Source organism: Vipera ursinii, assembly GCF_947247035.1.
Source record: "Vipera ursinii genome assembly, chromosome: 1".
NCBI classification, from domain to species: domain Eukaryota; kingdom Metazoa; phylum Chordata; class Lepidosauria; order Squamata; family Viperidae; genus Vipera; species Vipera ursinii.
In genome coordinates this window covers 111,868,420-111,885,175 of record NC_139512.1, presented here as the reverse complement: position 1 = coordinate 111,885,175, position 16,756 = coordinate 111,868,420, and the positions used below count along the sequence as shown (strand labels likewise).

General features: G+C 41.7%; 1 protein-coding gene across 1 annotated transcript in view; it reads left to right on the top strand.

Moving 5' to 3' along the window:
* Positions 1 to 16,756, top strand: part of B4GALNT4 (beta-1,4-N-acetyl-galactosaminyltransferase 4) — a gene marked incomplete at both ends in the record, with an annotated part of 237,260 nt that overhangs the window by 128,822 nt on the left and 91,682 nt on the right. The window contains one exon of the mRNA XM_083348960.1: positions 1,444 to 1,559. Within this exon, the coding sequence (XP_083205086.1) occupies positions 1,444 to 1,559 (116 nt within the window). The remainder of the gene's footprint in view (positions 1 to 1,443; positions 1,560 to 16,756) is intronic.

Here is a 16,756-nt window from a genome sequence, read left to right as displayed (position 1 = left end):
TGCAGAGTACAAATTCAAGCATTTCTTTATGTTATCATTGCATATGAATGATTTAAAGTAATAGTAAACAAGCTGTTGTTGCTGTAACATTTTTTGTAAACACTCCTGTAATACATGGGAATGTTGAGGCGGATACTAGCAAATTCCATAAATGTCCAATGGTACTTCAGTAGATTCAGTGGATTCTTGGAGTTCAAGGAATTTTGATTGAAAAGAAATACTTATACCAGTCCTAACTAACTTAAGTGATTTTTTTGTTTGGATATGAACATTTGATTAGTGTAGGTTTTTTTCTACCTGTTCACCCCACATCATTTGGTTATCACTTTGCAGGAAATTTCTCCTGTTAACACTGCACAAACACTAACCTATTTCAAGTACTAATCACCCAATATTTCTCCCCCACACAATAATTTATAAGCTTTGTCACCGGAGATTGTGTCCTGCTTTTCTTTTTATAAGATGGAAGAGACAAAATTCAGTGGTTGGGTGAGAGAAAGTACCGGTAAATTCTCTTCAAACAATTTTTAAAGCTCTTGGGGGGGAAAAAACTTTATAGAAACATGGTGCATTACAGTGAAGAATTGTATAGCCTCATTTTCTGTTTGCTTTCAAGTTTCAATTCTAAACAACAGAAAGCAATCTGGAAGAAACTGGGGAGATAGTTGGCATATAGTGCTTAAAGTGTTGGAGATCCAAAGATCCACACTTACCATGAAATCTCATTGGGTGACTTTGGGTGAGTGATTCTCTCTGAATCCAAGCCTATTTCACAGGATTATTTATTGTGGGGATAAAATGAGGTGACATTCCAGTATATGCTGCCTTAAGTTCCTGGACAGTGGGTGGAAAAAAAGAGAAATAACTGTAACAGGGGAAAAAAGCCAAAATGAGGAAAAAAGAATAAGTTAACAGTAACAAAACATCTAGCTGGAGTATTGAACAACATTACAAAAGCATTAGTTTGAGGGACAATGCATTTTGATTTCAAATACAATATGAATAGTAGCACATTTATTGCATTATGAACTCACTATCTGGAAAGGATCCAGAGTAGCCTGAGAGAGTTAGTGACCCAAGCATCCAGGGGCTTTTTGAACAACTATTAGTTTGTGATTGTTGTCACTGTAACCTTTGCAGGGTTTATTGTTTTTTGCAGGCTAATTTCAGAAAGGATAACATATGTATTTATTTATTTGCAGGCATTTGTATTCTGTGCTATTCCAAGTGGCTAGCATTCTGCTATTAAAAACATAAAACATACAGCGATACATAAAAATGACAATAATCATATGGGCAGCGTGCTCAATAATGGATTAATTCCTGTATTCACTCACACTGGAGGTGGAAGATTGGCATCAGATAGGGAGAGGGTTGGTGCAGGCCTTGTCTCTGTGCGCTGTCTTCTCATGGCTTGCAATGCATCTGCTTTTTCTTTTGCAGATGGTGAGCGACTGGGAGAAGAGACAGGCCCTGGCAAGCAAGCAGCTGGGGCCCATGTGCCCTCTCCTCACAGGAAGGCTGAGGACTCCAGCGAGAGCCAGGAGGAAGAGCAGATGGTAACTTAATTTGTGGCTGGCTTTGGGCTTTTTCTCTTTGTTGCTTATTGAAAAATAAAGATTTCTAATAATGTTTGTTTGGGAAGTAGATTGCCAGAATAGTAGGAAAATACTGTAGGGAAGTGATTCTTCCCGATTCCAGTATGCTTGGGGAAGGGGAGGGATACCTATAAGGAAGTGTTTTGAGGTATGAGCATGATGTAGACATCAGTTAGAAAGCCAGCAGTGCCACTACTAGGAAGACTATATCAGTATTAAACAGGAACATATGTTAATGGTGTCTAGATCAACTACTCGGAATCCACAGGGGATCACTTTGGGTTAGCGAAAAATTGTCTGGGGGAAAAAAAGATTGCTAAATACCCCGAAAAAGGGGGATGGTATACTCCAGCTCCCTCTATCCCCAAACAACTAAAGAAAAATCAAAGACACTTTCCAACCTCAGACTGACTAAGTTCATATATCATTATAAACTATTATTTGTTTTGGTAACAGCTTGTTGAACAAGATACAGTGGCCAAATCAATTTTCTATGCTAAGAAATAAAACTATTTTTTTATTGTAAATTTTATTATTTAAAACTTTGGACAAGGTGTTAACGGTCTGACAATCCTTCTTGTCTTACATCATTTTTGTCTTTTATATACATATATACAATTTGTGTGTAAGGGACGCGGTGGCTCAGTGGGTTAGGACACTGAGCTTGTCGATCAGATGGTCAGCAGTTTGGCGGGTCCAATCCCGAGTGCCACGTAGCAGAGTGAGCACCTGTTACTCGTTCCAGCTTCTGCCAACCTAGCAGTTCGAAAGCACGTAAAAATGCAAGTAGAAAAATAGGGACCACTATGGTGGGAAGGTAACAGCGTTCTGTGCGCCTTTGGCGTCTAGCTGTTTGGCTTTAAAGCGGAGATGAGCACCGGCCCCTAGAGTTGGAAACGACTAGCACGCATGTGCGGGGGAACCTTTACCTTTACCTTTATACACTTTATGTACATATCATTTATATACAGTTATAGAATATTCAATCTTACCAACCACCTTATTCTAGTAATATGTGAAATCAGCATCCTGTGTGTTTCTGTTGTGACCAATAAACTATTTTTTAAAAGCCATAGTTTCTGGGTTCTCACCTCATGGCTTAGTACAATATATAAGAGAGCCAGTTTGATGACGTGGTTAACGGCACCAGGCAAGAAACTGGAAGACAGGGGTCCTAGTCCTGCCTTTGGTGCAATTTGGGTGACTTTGGGCCATTCATTCTGTCTCAGCTCTAGGAAGGAGGCAGTGGCAAAGCATTTCCAAAAATCTTGCCAAGAAAAATGTAGGGACTTGCCCAGGCAGTTGTCAGGAGGCAAGACTGACTGGAAGGAACACACAAAAAGCCTAACCATGTCTTTAAAAATAATGAGAAAACAGTGAGAAATTGTATTACTGTACTCTGTGAAGCCGGTGTGGTTGAAGGAAGACTTTATTCTCTAGGATGTTAAGAAGGGCAGGGGTTATTAGCGCTACTGTCAAGCTGTCCGATGCAATTACAGACCCCTGCAATATTACACAGTCAGTGAGGACTAAAATACAAGCATGACTTGGTTTTACCGAGGTATTGATATATTGTCTGAAAGTCAGTGACACCTGGCTTAGACAGTTGGCTAGATTTTTGTCCTGGTTAATAGTGGTTTAGAAGGATATTTCGGACTGTTGCATTTAACTTAATGTAGTCCAGCATGATTAATAATTAATAATAATAATCTGTACAGATTTGTTCCTGACCTCCAATATTAACATTTTCCATGTTCCCCCCCTGGGAAATTTTCTCTAATAATGGTTTGTGGCTCTTGCAAAGGGTGGGGAAGAAGGTTGGTTGCTGAGGTCAAGTTCTGTGACAATTTTAAAAACTGGAGTTAAAGTAATTGGGACATCAACATCCCTTAAGAAATATCTTTGTGAATGAAAGAGATCCAGACTATAACATACTGGAGATTTTTTTTAATTATTATTATTTATTTATTTATTGGCTGCGGGGGATTATTTTTTAAGCAGCAATTTACTGGGCTTGGCAGCTGGCACTTAATAGCTGAAGGAAAAATTAGCAGGGCTTTTGTCTGCTGAAGTTGCAGAGCTACCTTGTTAAGCTGTCTCATAAGGCTGGTTAAGAGAAGATATTAACACTCCTGTAGAAGAGAATATTTGTAGTTCAGGGTTGAACTGTAGTACTGTCTGTGCTTGGTTGTTTGCTTGCGGACCAGTGGTGGGATTCAGCCGGTTCGCACCACTTTGGCAGAACCGGTAGCTAATATTTTGTTGCCCAGGCCAAGAATGGATTTCCGGAACTAGCATCCACACAGAGAACTGGTTGTTCGCATATTTGAATCCCACCACTGTTGCAGACGTTTCATTCACTAACTAATGGGATGTCTGTAAGCAAACAGCTAAGTATAGAGGAGCACCAAGGACTCCATTAAAGCTCCTGTTAGCATATTGCTTTGTGATAAAGCTTTGGCTCTACCAGAATTGTTCTTTACCCTGGCTAGAAATAGTAAGCAAATTGGCACATAAAGAGCTTGATCTGAAAGGGAGGGAAATGATTCTGTGCCTGCCGATGATAACTTCCCTTGTGACGATGATAGTGGTGATTATGTGAAAGGGATCAGCACCTCAGAATACAAGTTGTCCTCAATTTGTGGACAACTTACAACAGTTCATTTAGTAACCGTTCAAAGTTAATGGCACTGAAAAAAGTGACTTACGACCATTTTTCACAGTTACGACCTTTGCAGCATCCCCGTGATCATGTGATCAAAATTCAGATGCTTGGCAACTGGTTCGTATTTATGACCGTTGCTGTGTCCCAAGGTCATGTGATCACCTTTTACAATGTCAATGGGGAAGCCGGATTCACTTAACAACCAGGTTACTAACTTATCAACTGCAGTGATTCACTTAGCAATTGTGGCAAGAAAGGTTGTAAAATGAGGCAAAGCTCACTTAACAAATGTCTCACTTAACAACATAAATTTTTGGGCTCAATTATGGTCATAAGTCGAGGACTACATGTAGAAGAGAACATATTGACAAAGTTGGGTGAGAAGTAATGCAGAACACATAACATAAGCTAAAGAAGAGTTTTGTATGATACTTGGCCATGTTACATGGACACAAATGTTAATTAAGTCCCCCACATGAGCAATAACATTTAACAGTATGTTGATTACGTATCTTTAGAGATAAGGGCATAGTAGGACGTGCAGAAGCATGTCTCTCGCAGCAGTTGGCATGAAAAAAAAATAAAACCAAAAAAAGTATAGTTGCTGTCATTTTACTAATGATTTAACCATTTTTGTAGTCCTTAATTTTGGTTGCCTTGTTAGGATGGGACTTTTGGAGCATATGGCTTTAAAACGAGGTACGCCTAAGCATGCTGACTTTCTGATACTACATCTAATATCTTGGACAGTGCCTGTAAGAGTTTTCAGTTCAGATCATGTTTGCCAATGGTGTTCCTGCATTTTCCCAGTGCTTTTTCAGTCATTTTTCTGCTGCAAAAGAATCAGACTAGCTTCATAATCTTTCTGATTGATAGCACTATGAATTGTTCATTTAGAAACAATATTTGGCTAGACTGCCCACGGAGCTGTGAACAGAAACCAAAACTCTTGAAAGCCTGTTTATCTCTAATAGTAAATTTTCTGGAACAAATATTCCAAAGCCAAAGTATGCAGATATTTCTCAATTAATTATACATATTTGAATTAAATTGCCAAGTTATATATGATATTGGCTTTTCAAAGAATCTGGAATGTTGTTTCACTAAATATATGTATTTCAGTAGCAGATATATATAGGCCATCCACAGGCAGTGGTCACAGTAGTGACAGCTCATATTTGTTGGCAATCCAAAAAATTTACACACACACATACACACACACACACACACACACACACACAGACACACACACACACACACACACACACACTCAGGATTAATGAGAAAGCACCTTAATAAGAGTTCATCAACAAGAGGAAATATATAGAAATTGAACGCCCGCTCCCACTCCCCCATCTCTTTCTCCCCATCCACACAGACCAAGACAGACACATAAGGGCATTCCAAATACATCATACATAAGCTTATCCCCTTGATCTGAGGTCAGAGGCTTTTCTGAGGAAGGAAAGCTTTTGGGGGTTTAATCACGTGTGCTGCTGGAGAACTAATGGTTCTCCAGCAACCCAGACAGGACGTCTCCAGTCCTGGCAGCAGTTAACGTGGTGGGAATAATGGGTTCAATCTGATTGGTTGTTCAGAGCATGTGGACTATATATATTGTGCAACGTTACCCCAAAGCCTCAATACAGTACAGTCTCACTACAATAAAGCTATGATTCTTCTGTGCTCACCTGCCTGGCGTCTTCCCTGCTCTTCAGAACCCACAGCACAACACTGATCATAAGCGTAAAGCTATTTAGTGACCCTAGCAACCATCTTTGATGTAATCAGGGATGAAAAGAAGGCACAAACAGACATTTAAATCTCAGCAGCCTTTCTTCCATTAAGGTAGCCTAAGCAGCAGTTCTGGAAGTCCCAGAAGAGGTCCAGATGCCTTCAGGAGAGAAATTCTGTGATCCTTCAGCAAGTTCTCTGTTTTTACTTTTTATTCAAGTTGCAGTATCTAAAAGTCACTGTTCTATAGAAATGTTTAAAACAGCCCCTAAAGGCCATGGGTTCTATCATCTCCTATTAAAGAAGTCTGTAGGGATGTTGACATTGAATTTTTATTCATTCATTCTTGACTTCTTTTTTTAAATCTCCCTGCATGAAGTAAACAAATGTGTCTCACTCTCACCCAGCCTGTTTCTCCTCTGAAATGCTAATTTCCTGTGCAGGACAGTGTTCCAATATGCAATCTCCTACCCGTTTTCTGAACAGATAATATGTTCAAGAAGGCTGTATTTTGTGATTCTGCCGAACACATTTCCCGACTTACTTTGATTCATATAAAAACACTCTTCTTTTTATTTTCCAATTAGATTACATATTGCAGCACAAGGGAAAGTAACAGATGAAAAATAGGTGTAACTGGATCATTTAAGGCTAATTTTAAAGCCATTATGCTGGATAAAATTCCAGGAAATAATTTAAAATTGATTATTTTGGTCCTTTCTGGGTTCCTTCCTATAATAGCCTTCTGTTTTCAGATTATCTGGCCTCATGCTTTTTTATTCATTACAAAATTAATTTTCTCTCTCCTAGGGATTTCCAACATCTGCCAAATCTCTTGGCACGGATTCATTTTCTTTTGGCTGTTGGCTATTGAAGACCTCACATTTTGCCTGGCCTTACCTTAGAAATGAACAACATCTATAGGAATAGGACTGCAGCTATTAAAGATGGCAGTTCAAACAGCAGGAACTGACTGTGTAGTAGAAAATCATCTAGAGTAGGATGGTAAAGGAAACTCAGTCTAGGCTCTTTAGTGCTACACTGAGGAAATATACTCACAACCCAAATTGAAGCATGAAAATACAAGCTAGACTGACTTTCCTAACCCCTGCTGCTGTAGGACCACACCCAGGTTTCATAACAACCATTTAGAATGCACTGTGCTTTTAGGAAAGCAGTCTATATTCCTCTTAAGAGATTGGAAGCAGTAATAAAAGGAGGAAAGGAACATGGATAGTTTTCATCCATCATTAACATTTTGTATGCTTTCAGCTTTGTTCATGTTTGTCTCCATCTCTCTGTGTTCAGGAGTGTTATGAAGTTCTACCATCTGTGATGCTTTAAAAACTGTCATATTTATCCTTACAGTATTTTTTTTCTTTGCTGGTCCCACTGTTTTCAAAACAAATAAAACAGATAAAGTTGCCAATGCCAAAAGATTGCCCAAGGAGGTAGCAATACTAGTAATGCTTAGTTTTGCTGGCAGTCTTCTCTTTTATAATTGACTGCAATCGTTGTTATTTCCTTTTATCCAGCCTTCTTATCATTAACATTTTATTGTTATATTTATAACAAGAAATAACGTCATTTTAAAGTATTTTGCATGGTATATGCCCGTGGATTAGCTTCACTGTTGTATAAAAATATATTCCATTCTAACATTATTTGTCAATATAAGTTGCTTTAGAAGGAAGGAAGGAAGGAAGGAAGGAAGGAAGGAAGGAAGGAAGGAAGGAAGGAAGGAAGGAAGGATGGAAGGAAGGAAGGAAGGAAGGAAGATTTTATTTAAAAGATTCACAACTGCATGAAAGTAGAAGATATTTATTCTATATACAAAATGCAAATATCTTCAAAAAGGCTCTCATTTTATACAAACTAAGGAACTAAGCAATGCGCAAAGGGAACCTCAAGAAAGACCACACATTCAAGAACAAAATACTAGTTATTAAATTTTTCAAGAAATAGAGAACCTCCTCACCATGAAATGAATCTTCTTCCACCATCTATCCTAATTTATTCAAAAATATTGTTAGTTGGACTTGATGCAAAAGATGCCCTGAAAAGCTTGCAAAAAATAGACAAAATTATTCCAGAATTCAGTATTGCAAATCAAAATGTAATAAAGCCTAGGACGCATTGTTGATTGAGTTTAAGAAGGAGAAACAGACATTTAATCACACCTCTGATCATTTAAACCGCTATCAAACATTAAATGTATGTTGGTATAAAAATCAGAACTGGAGAGCTCTTACTAGGCACTGCTCCTTTCCAGATTTGTAATTTTGCACCAATTAAATAATTTCTAATTCTTGATCCCAAGCATTAGTGTTCAGCCTCACCATCCTTGTTAACAGGAAGAAAAAAGGCAGCTCCTGTGGGATGCTTCAGGGGCCCTGTAGCTACAGTATGTGAGGATTGGAGCCATGGACTGCAGAGTTCCTGGATAACCATGTGCAACCTCCCACAATGCAAGCTATGGAAAGAGGTCACTTTGCTGCTGTAGGGATTGCTGGGCTGGCTGACATCGCTGCAGGATCTGCTGCCACACCATTTCTCTTTTTTCCTTTTCCCTTCAGGCTTGGTTTGAGTCCCTTTTTCCATGGTCAGCTCCTCCTTACTGGAATGCTGCCTTTTGCCCCATCATGGTAGACTGGGCCCCACCACCTTCCACCACCATTGCAGTTTTGAGGATGTTCCAAACTGGATTCATTGCAAAATGGTTATCTAGAACAGGGGTCCCCAACCCTTGGTCCACCTGACCACGACCGGGCCACAGTATGCCAGCAAATGGACCGCACAAACAAGCAAAGCCCCATCCATGGGATGCAGGCAGCACTCTCCGGTCCATCGAAAAACCTTTCTCCACGGAACTGGTCCCTAGTGCCCAAAGGTTGGGGACCTCTGATCTAGAGGAACCTGCACCATTTTTTTTTGCAAAGTACCACCATCCTGAATGGTCTTCCCATTTGCAATGTATGGCAGTGAAAGTTGGACCATAAAAAAGGCTGATTGCCAAAGAATTGAGGCCTTTGAACTCTGGTGCTGGAGAAGACTCCTGCGAGTCCCTTGGACTGCAAGGCGATCAAACCGGTCAGTCCTAGAGGAGATCAACCCTGACTGCTCTTTGGAAGGCCAGATCCTGAAGCTAAAACTCAAATACTTTGGCCACCTAATGAGAAGGAAGGACTCACTGGAGAAGAGCCTAATGCTGGGAAAGATCGAGGGCAATAGAAGAAGGGGACGACAGAGAATGAGGTGGCTGGATGGAGTCACTGAAGCAGTAGGCGTGAGCTTAAATGGACTCCAGAAGATGGTAGAGGACAGGAAGGCTTGGAGGAACATTGTCCATAGGATCGTGATGGGTCGGACACGACTTCGCAACTAACAACAGCACCATCCTGAATAATTTGGTATTTTTCATAGCACTGGCTGCCTTAGGGTCTATACCTGTACAGGTCCCAGTGCTCCCTTCTGTTGTGAAATATTTTTCTTCCACTGCTGCTTCCAAAGTTAGTGTCATACTATGAATAAGGGATTTCCCTGAAAATAGTTTGCCTTTGACTCGCAGATATGTTCTTTGAGTTGTCAGAGTCCATTTCACACAGGCTTTCATTCAGGAGTTCAGGTAATAAGTACATCCATATCCCAACAAGTGTTTTTTTTAATGTTTGTTTCACAGCAACAGCAACATCATGAAGAATTGAGGCCAGGAAGAAGAGAGGCAGTAACTGATAATAAATTCTGTCAACAAAAGGGAGCCCATTAGGATGCATAGTGCCAAAGAAATAATTAGCCAACTTTGTTGAAGTGACCTAATTTAAGCCCCAGAAGTGGTGGTGGGGGGAGCCACAAGGCCCTTTGAAGGCATTATTAAGAAGATGGTATGATAGTACTGCAATTTTTTTTCAAAGAAAGATTTCTTCTGCTGCCTTGAAATTCGGCTATGAAAGAGATTTGTCTGCTGTTTCGATGATGGGGGAAGAAAGGGTGGGCTGCCATTTCTGCTTCTGAAGGAGAAGGGGCAGTGTGTCTCTGCATCCCTCCCAAATATAAATTTTCTTTGGAAATGTTTCTCATGGAACAGCCTTAACTCCAAAGCCCAGTCCTGACCCTCTCCAAAGAGTCCTGGGTTTTGTTTTGTTTTGGGGTGTTTTTTTTACCTGACTTGTGTATACTTTGCACTTGGATATCAGTGTATGAAGAGGAGTACAAGCCTGGTGAAAACTGAATAAATGGGCTTTTTTCCTGCTCTATTTCCTTCCCAGCCTTTTGTCTGTGTGTGTGTGTGTGTGTGTGTGTGTGTGTGTGTGTGTGTGTGTGTGTGTGTGTAGTGTGCATGCAGCAATGGCAGATCAAAAAGCCTCTGTGTTCCTCAATAATAAAAACCCGAAGTTCCCTCTTTGCAGCTGCTGGGAGAAACGGAGTGGTGTAAGCTTGAGGAGGAAGCCCAGACTGCACACCACAGCTATTATATCTGCGTTCTTTAGAGAGAGGCCCTCCCCATTCATCCTTCTTGAAGTTTAATGAAATAAAAGTTTCCATATTTACAATATTTCTCTCCTGCACCATTTCCCCCCCCCCCACTTCTGCAATGTATAGAGGAAATTATTCAGAATTAAGTTGTTCTGATTCAATTAACTCTTACGTGCGAATTCCATCCTTGGAAGAGACAGAGGCAAAAGGGATAAAAACAGGGCCTGGATTTGGTTGCTTGAGCCATTACAGAGGTTTCTTGGAATGGGTGCCAGTTTCTGGATACCAAGTGATAATTTGCAATGTTAGCCATTCCTACTAAAGATTTACGGGCTTCTTAGCTTTTTTCTATGCATTGTGTGAAACTGAAGTCTTTTATTTATTGACTAAAGGTTTTTATTTTAATTTTTATTTGGCTCTCTTTAGCCATTGTAGCCACTGAGGTTTAATGTGTCTGAAATGGATTTTGTTTTCATTAACATCATGTCCACCTATTAGCTTCTATTCATAATTTTACATATGACACCCCTTCCTGCATTATTTTTGAGAATCATAAATAATTATCTTCTTTGATTTTTTTTTATCTTCCAAGAGCTTCTTTTTGGGAAATAAGGCAAGAGGACAATAACAAAGCTACTCTTCTCTGTGCTTTAACATATACTTTTCATTATGAAACAAGAAAAAAAAATCTTTCTTTTCCTCACAGAGTTAAATAAGTAACTTAACATCATAATCAAAAGCAATAAACCACCTTCTGTACACATAAACATTGTGTGGAAAATACAACATGAGGCAGGACACACAAACAGACTTCTTGGTAGACTAATAGACTGGGTGGGAGTTTTAAAAGTTGTAGTTTAATACAGCCGGAGGGTATCAGGCTGTGAAAGATTTTCAACATAGAACAACACTGAAAAACCTGTGTGGATGTATGTACATCCATCTTTCAGGGCCCAAATCTTAACCAGGCAGCAAGGGACAGCAACTTGCTTAAATCTATACGAAAAGGAAGCTGTTATAAGATCCAAATAGACTGGATTGTGTGGTTAGAACCTTTCTCAGGTCAGAGTGTTTATGAGCTCCGAACCAGAATAGGGCTGGAAGGGACCTTCGAGGTCTTCTAGTCCAACCCCCTGCTCAAACAGGAGACTCTATATCATTTCAGACAAGTGGCTGTCCAGTCTCTTCTTAAAAATTTCCAATGATGAAGCACCCACAACTTCTGGTAGCAAGCTGTTCCAGTGGTTAATTGTTCTCACTGTTAGGAAATTGCTTCTTAATTCCAGGTTGATTCTCTCCTTGGTAAGTTTCTATCCGTTGTTCCTCGTCTTGCCCTCTGGTGCTTTGGAAAATAAGTTGACCCTATCCTCTTTGTGGCAACCTCTCAAATACAGGAATACTGCTATCATGTCCCCCCAGTCCTTCTTTTCTCTAGACTAGCCATTCCCAAATCCTGCAATCGTTCTTCATATGTTTTTGTCCCCAGGCCTTTAATCATCTTAATTGCTCTTCTTTGCACTTTTTCCAAAGTCTCAATATCTTTTTTTGTAATGTGGAGATCAAAACTGGATGCAGTATTCTAGGTGTGACCTTACTAAGGCTTTATAAAGCGGTACTAACACTTCCCATAATTTTCCCATGGCATCCATCCATGTACTGAGGTAGAGGTGATTCCAGAAATCATATTTCCCAGTTTTTCCTTCTTTGTAGCAACAGGGCTTAAGGTCTGACTGTTGAGTCTATCCATCCCTGTTACCTTTCCTTTCTCTTGCCACAGTGCCAAAGGCCCCTGAACCCCTATACCCATGTTGGCAAACCTATGGCACGCGTTCCACAGGTGGCACACAGAGCCCTCTTTGTGGGCACGCATGCCATCACCCCAGACCTATGCCTTCAGATGGGTTTTATAAAACCTTTTCGCTTTAGGCCTCAGCCATGTGCAAAAAAAAAGGTTCAATCAATCAATTTCAACTTCTCGCCAACTTGGAATTGATTGATTGAACTTTTTAGTCCCACCCAGTCTGCCGTCACCACCCCAGCCATGCCTACCTAATGGGCCACGCCTACCCAATGGGCCATTGCCGCCCAATGGGCCACACCAACCCAGCACCCAATGATATATAAGTGGGTTTTGGGTTGCAGTTTTGGCACTCAGTCTCTAAAAGGTTTGCCATCACTGCCCTATACAAATTATTTGATTCTTTGGCCTTTTCTGTCTACTTGGAAATGTCTTGCTTTCAGACAACCAGGCTATGTTACAAGGCTGAACAAGCTTTGAGCAATGTAAAGCTACTGTCTTTGCCAGTACAACATATAATAAAATATATACCATAGAGCCATGTCTTAGTATCTCTATCCCTGAGATGATGCAAAGATCGGAAAGCTACTCCTGCTTATCTAAGTATCTGCCCCATGTAGCCATCTTTAATAAGAATCACTTTTAGAGCTGCTGAAGTTGCTAGTCCTCAAGCTCATGTATACATTGGACAAAAGGCTGCAGGTTTGGGCTATTCTTAGTAACTGATATCATCTACAGTTGTAGGTTTGATGAATTCTTTAAAGGAAGGGATAACAATCAGATCTTAAGTGGTTCTGTTGTTTTGCCTGCCTCTTGTTGATGTGGTGCCTGGCACTATTGCAGCTCATCTATATAAAAGCAAGGGCAATTAACTTTTCTCTGGTTCCTGAGGGCCACAGTTGGATTAGTCTTCTATGATACAAAGCATCCAGCTGGCAATAAGGGACCATACAAAGTTGAAGTAGCTATTGAAGGCCATACAACTATTCTCATAATCCCTCCAGGACTCCCCCACCCTCAAAGTCACTTAACATATTTCTCTGGAATAATCATCATTATGTTTCCATCCAAAGATGGGATTACTTTGTCTCTTAAGGCCTTATTTTTGTAAACTGCTCAGAATAGGCCTTCAACACAAGAACTGTTTCAGTTCCTGCTGATCAAATGGCATGCTTTTAAGCTAGTTTGATTTAACCTTGGTACAAAGTGAAAAAGCAATGTTCTGCAGTATCTACAATTGCTTATTCTGCCTGTGAAGAAACCAGTGATTCATGAGTACCAGAGCTCAGTGTGAGTAAAAATTTTTTTTTAAAAAAATCCAAACAAATGAGAGTGCAGTGGATCCAACTTGTGACTTTACACATTAGTGATTCATTAATCAACAGTTCAGAAAAATCAGTATCAAGGACAATGCACATGAGCAATGTGGATATCCACAGTATTATAGGAGTTGTATTAACTGATCATCCTTATTAATATTCACCTGTGGTGCAAAAAGTAAAGACAGATGCTTGCTGGAGACATGCACTTTAAAGAGAGTGGTGCTATGGTCAGAATTTGATTCATTTGTCTTGGCGGTCTTAGGATCCCAGATCTGCTTCTTCTGAGTTCCTTAGAGCAAGAACATATTCTTCTTCTAGAGATGAAGAAATAATCATTTAAGGATGTGAGAATAGCCTTGTCTACACTGTAGATGAGTTTCATCCATACTGAATTCTCTGGGTCTTCAGATTTTTTTAAAAAATGGTATGATGTAATTGACTGAATGTTTTTTGGTTTTTGCTTAGATATTTTATATTGTAGCTATTATTAATAATCCATAATATTTTGGGTGGTACGTATGCATCTCCATATGTGTACGCATGTACATATATGTAGGCTTTATAAATGTTAATATATCACTGTATTAAAATTCCTGGTGGCTGTTGTCTTCTAAAAGTGGCAAAATAAGTTGCAAGTTTGCATTAACTCCATCTAGAAGAGGGCAGTGGTGCACACATGGTAGACATAACGAAGTAATACTTTTGCTTTTTAAAAAAATAAAAGCATTTGTTTACAAAAACCAAAATGTTATTCTCTCAATTCTATTTTATCAGCAATTTCAGTCTTAAAAGAACATTTACATTATACCTTTAGGATTCACTGTATATGGTTTAGCTTATTTCAGAATAAAAATGATGCCTTGGCTTGTGCTTCCCTCCATCCTCAAAAGTAGTTCAAAAGGCCACAGGAGCTTTGATGAGTACAGGAATATGTTCCCTCTCTTCCCACACTACATCTGGTAATAGCATATACATCATGTACACAGGCATAGCTTTGTGCATCCCAACCCGGGATTTGGCTGCGGTGAGAGGGCAGGACAATTAACCATCAATCCACCCCTGATGTGAGAGATCAGTTGAGGTGGATCTATCCCGGTTAATCTGTGACCACGTTTAGCCCGGACTTAAGTACCATTGGTTGTGAGAGAGCTGTTATGGTTCTTGTGTCTGTAACTGGCTCGGGTGAGAGTCGAGCCAGCTTGGCTTGACTTGGTTTAATGGATTTGTTTTGCCATCCTGATTTGTTAACACTAATAATCTTTTTCACATCTTCTGCTCTACTCATCTAGCTGCTGTAAACGACCCAATGCGAACATCCTTGGCATATGGTTCGCTTACATTACTCTACTGTGGATTTATATGCCCTCAGGAGAGTTCCTGCCTCCTGGGCGCGACCTACCGCCTTGTATTCCATCTCCTTTGAGGACGGGCGCAATTGTTGGGACCCTGAGAGGTGGTTGGGCATAGATAGGGGCTGTTGGTTGAACTTAATTAAAAAGCCCCTACTATGTTTTTTAGCCGGTTGGTTTAGGGGGTTAGGGAGGGGGGTGAATGATAGAGGTGGGAGGGATAAGGGTATTTTATCAACCGGCTGTCAGTCCAGGCCGGAGACGGTTCCCGGTGAGATGGGCTTGGGGTTGGGGACCTCGAGTTCTTCCAGCTATGGGGTGGGGTTTCCTATCCCCACGACAATTGGGAATGGCAGCAGGAGGTTGCACAGAGGGCCATACCAACGTCTGGGATTACGTCCCTGCTGTTTTCAAACGGTAGCGTGCTCCGACCCTCCGGTTGCTACCCGTTTATCCGGGGGTGAGGGAGATTGGGTCCCTGAGCTTAGACTGGTGTATTTTAATGCCAGATCCGTGGTGAACAAAGCTCCCCTCGCCCGAGATTTGATTGAGGAGGAACGGACGGATCTGGCATGCATTACAGAAACCTGGTTGGGCCCAGAGAGAGGTGTCCCTCTGACTGATCTTTGCCCTCCTGGTTTCTGTGTGCTACACCGGCCTCGGGCTCAGGGTAGGGGCGGGGGTGTGGCGGTGGTTATAAGGGAGACCTTATATCCGCGGGAGACCACTGTCGTACAGATTGGTGGGAGTGAGTTGCTCCTCCTGAGGTTTGGCTCTGGGGTTCAGTTGGGCTTGTTGCTGACATACCTGGCGCCCAGCTGTGTTGCAACAGCCCTGCCCGGGCTTCTCGACACCCTTTCAGGGCTGGTGGTTGAATTCCCCAGACTTTTGGTTCTGGGTGATTTCAACCTTCCATCCCTGGGCGGGTCATCAGAGTTAGCTCGGGAGTTCATGGCCTCCATGACGGCCATGGACCTGACCCAGATAATTCAGAGTCTGACCCATGGAGGGGGTCACACTCTCGACCTGGTTTTCCTATCTGGGCAGTGGTTTGATGATCTGGGAGGGGGCTCGCCAAATATTGTCCCCCTGTCGTCGTCCGATCATCACCTCCTGCGGCTGGTCTTCCAATACACTACCCCTCACTGCTGGGCTGCAGAGCCAACCAGTTGGTTCCGCCCCAGGCGCCTGATGGATCCAGAATGGTTCCAGACGGCGCTTGGGTCTATACCTATCTCCCTCACTCACAGCCCGGCCAATGCCTTGGTGGAGGCTTGGGAGAGGGCCACCACCGAGGCACTTGACCATGTTGTACCCTTGCGACCCCTGACCCGGCGCAGATCTCGTTGGGCTCCATGGTTTTCTGTGGAGCTACGGGAGATGAAGCGTTGGAGATGGAGTCTGGAGAGCTGTTGGAGATCCAGCCGATCTGAATCTGACCGATTGCGGCTAAGATCTTTTATTAGGTCTTATCTCGCGGTGATGAGGACAGCGAAGTCTAATCACTTCGCGGCCCTCATCGCGTCTGCAGATAATCGCCCGGCCGGCCTGTTTAGGGTAAGTCGTTCCCTTCTTAATCAGGAGGTGAGGGAGGAGCCCTTACAGGGGCGGTCCGAGGAGTTCAGCCAGCATCTGGCGGACAAAATTGCTCAGATTCGGACTGGGTTGGACGCTGACTGGGCAGAGTCTGACGGGGAGGAATCGAGCGGTCTTGAGAGTAGTATTATCTGGACTGAGTTTGATCCTGTGACTCCCGAGGAGGTGGACAGGATTATGGGGAGGCTGAGCTCTACCACCTGTTTATTGGACCCGTGCCC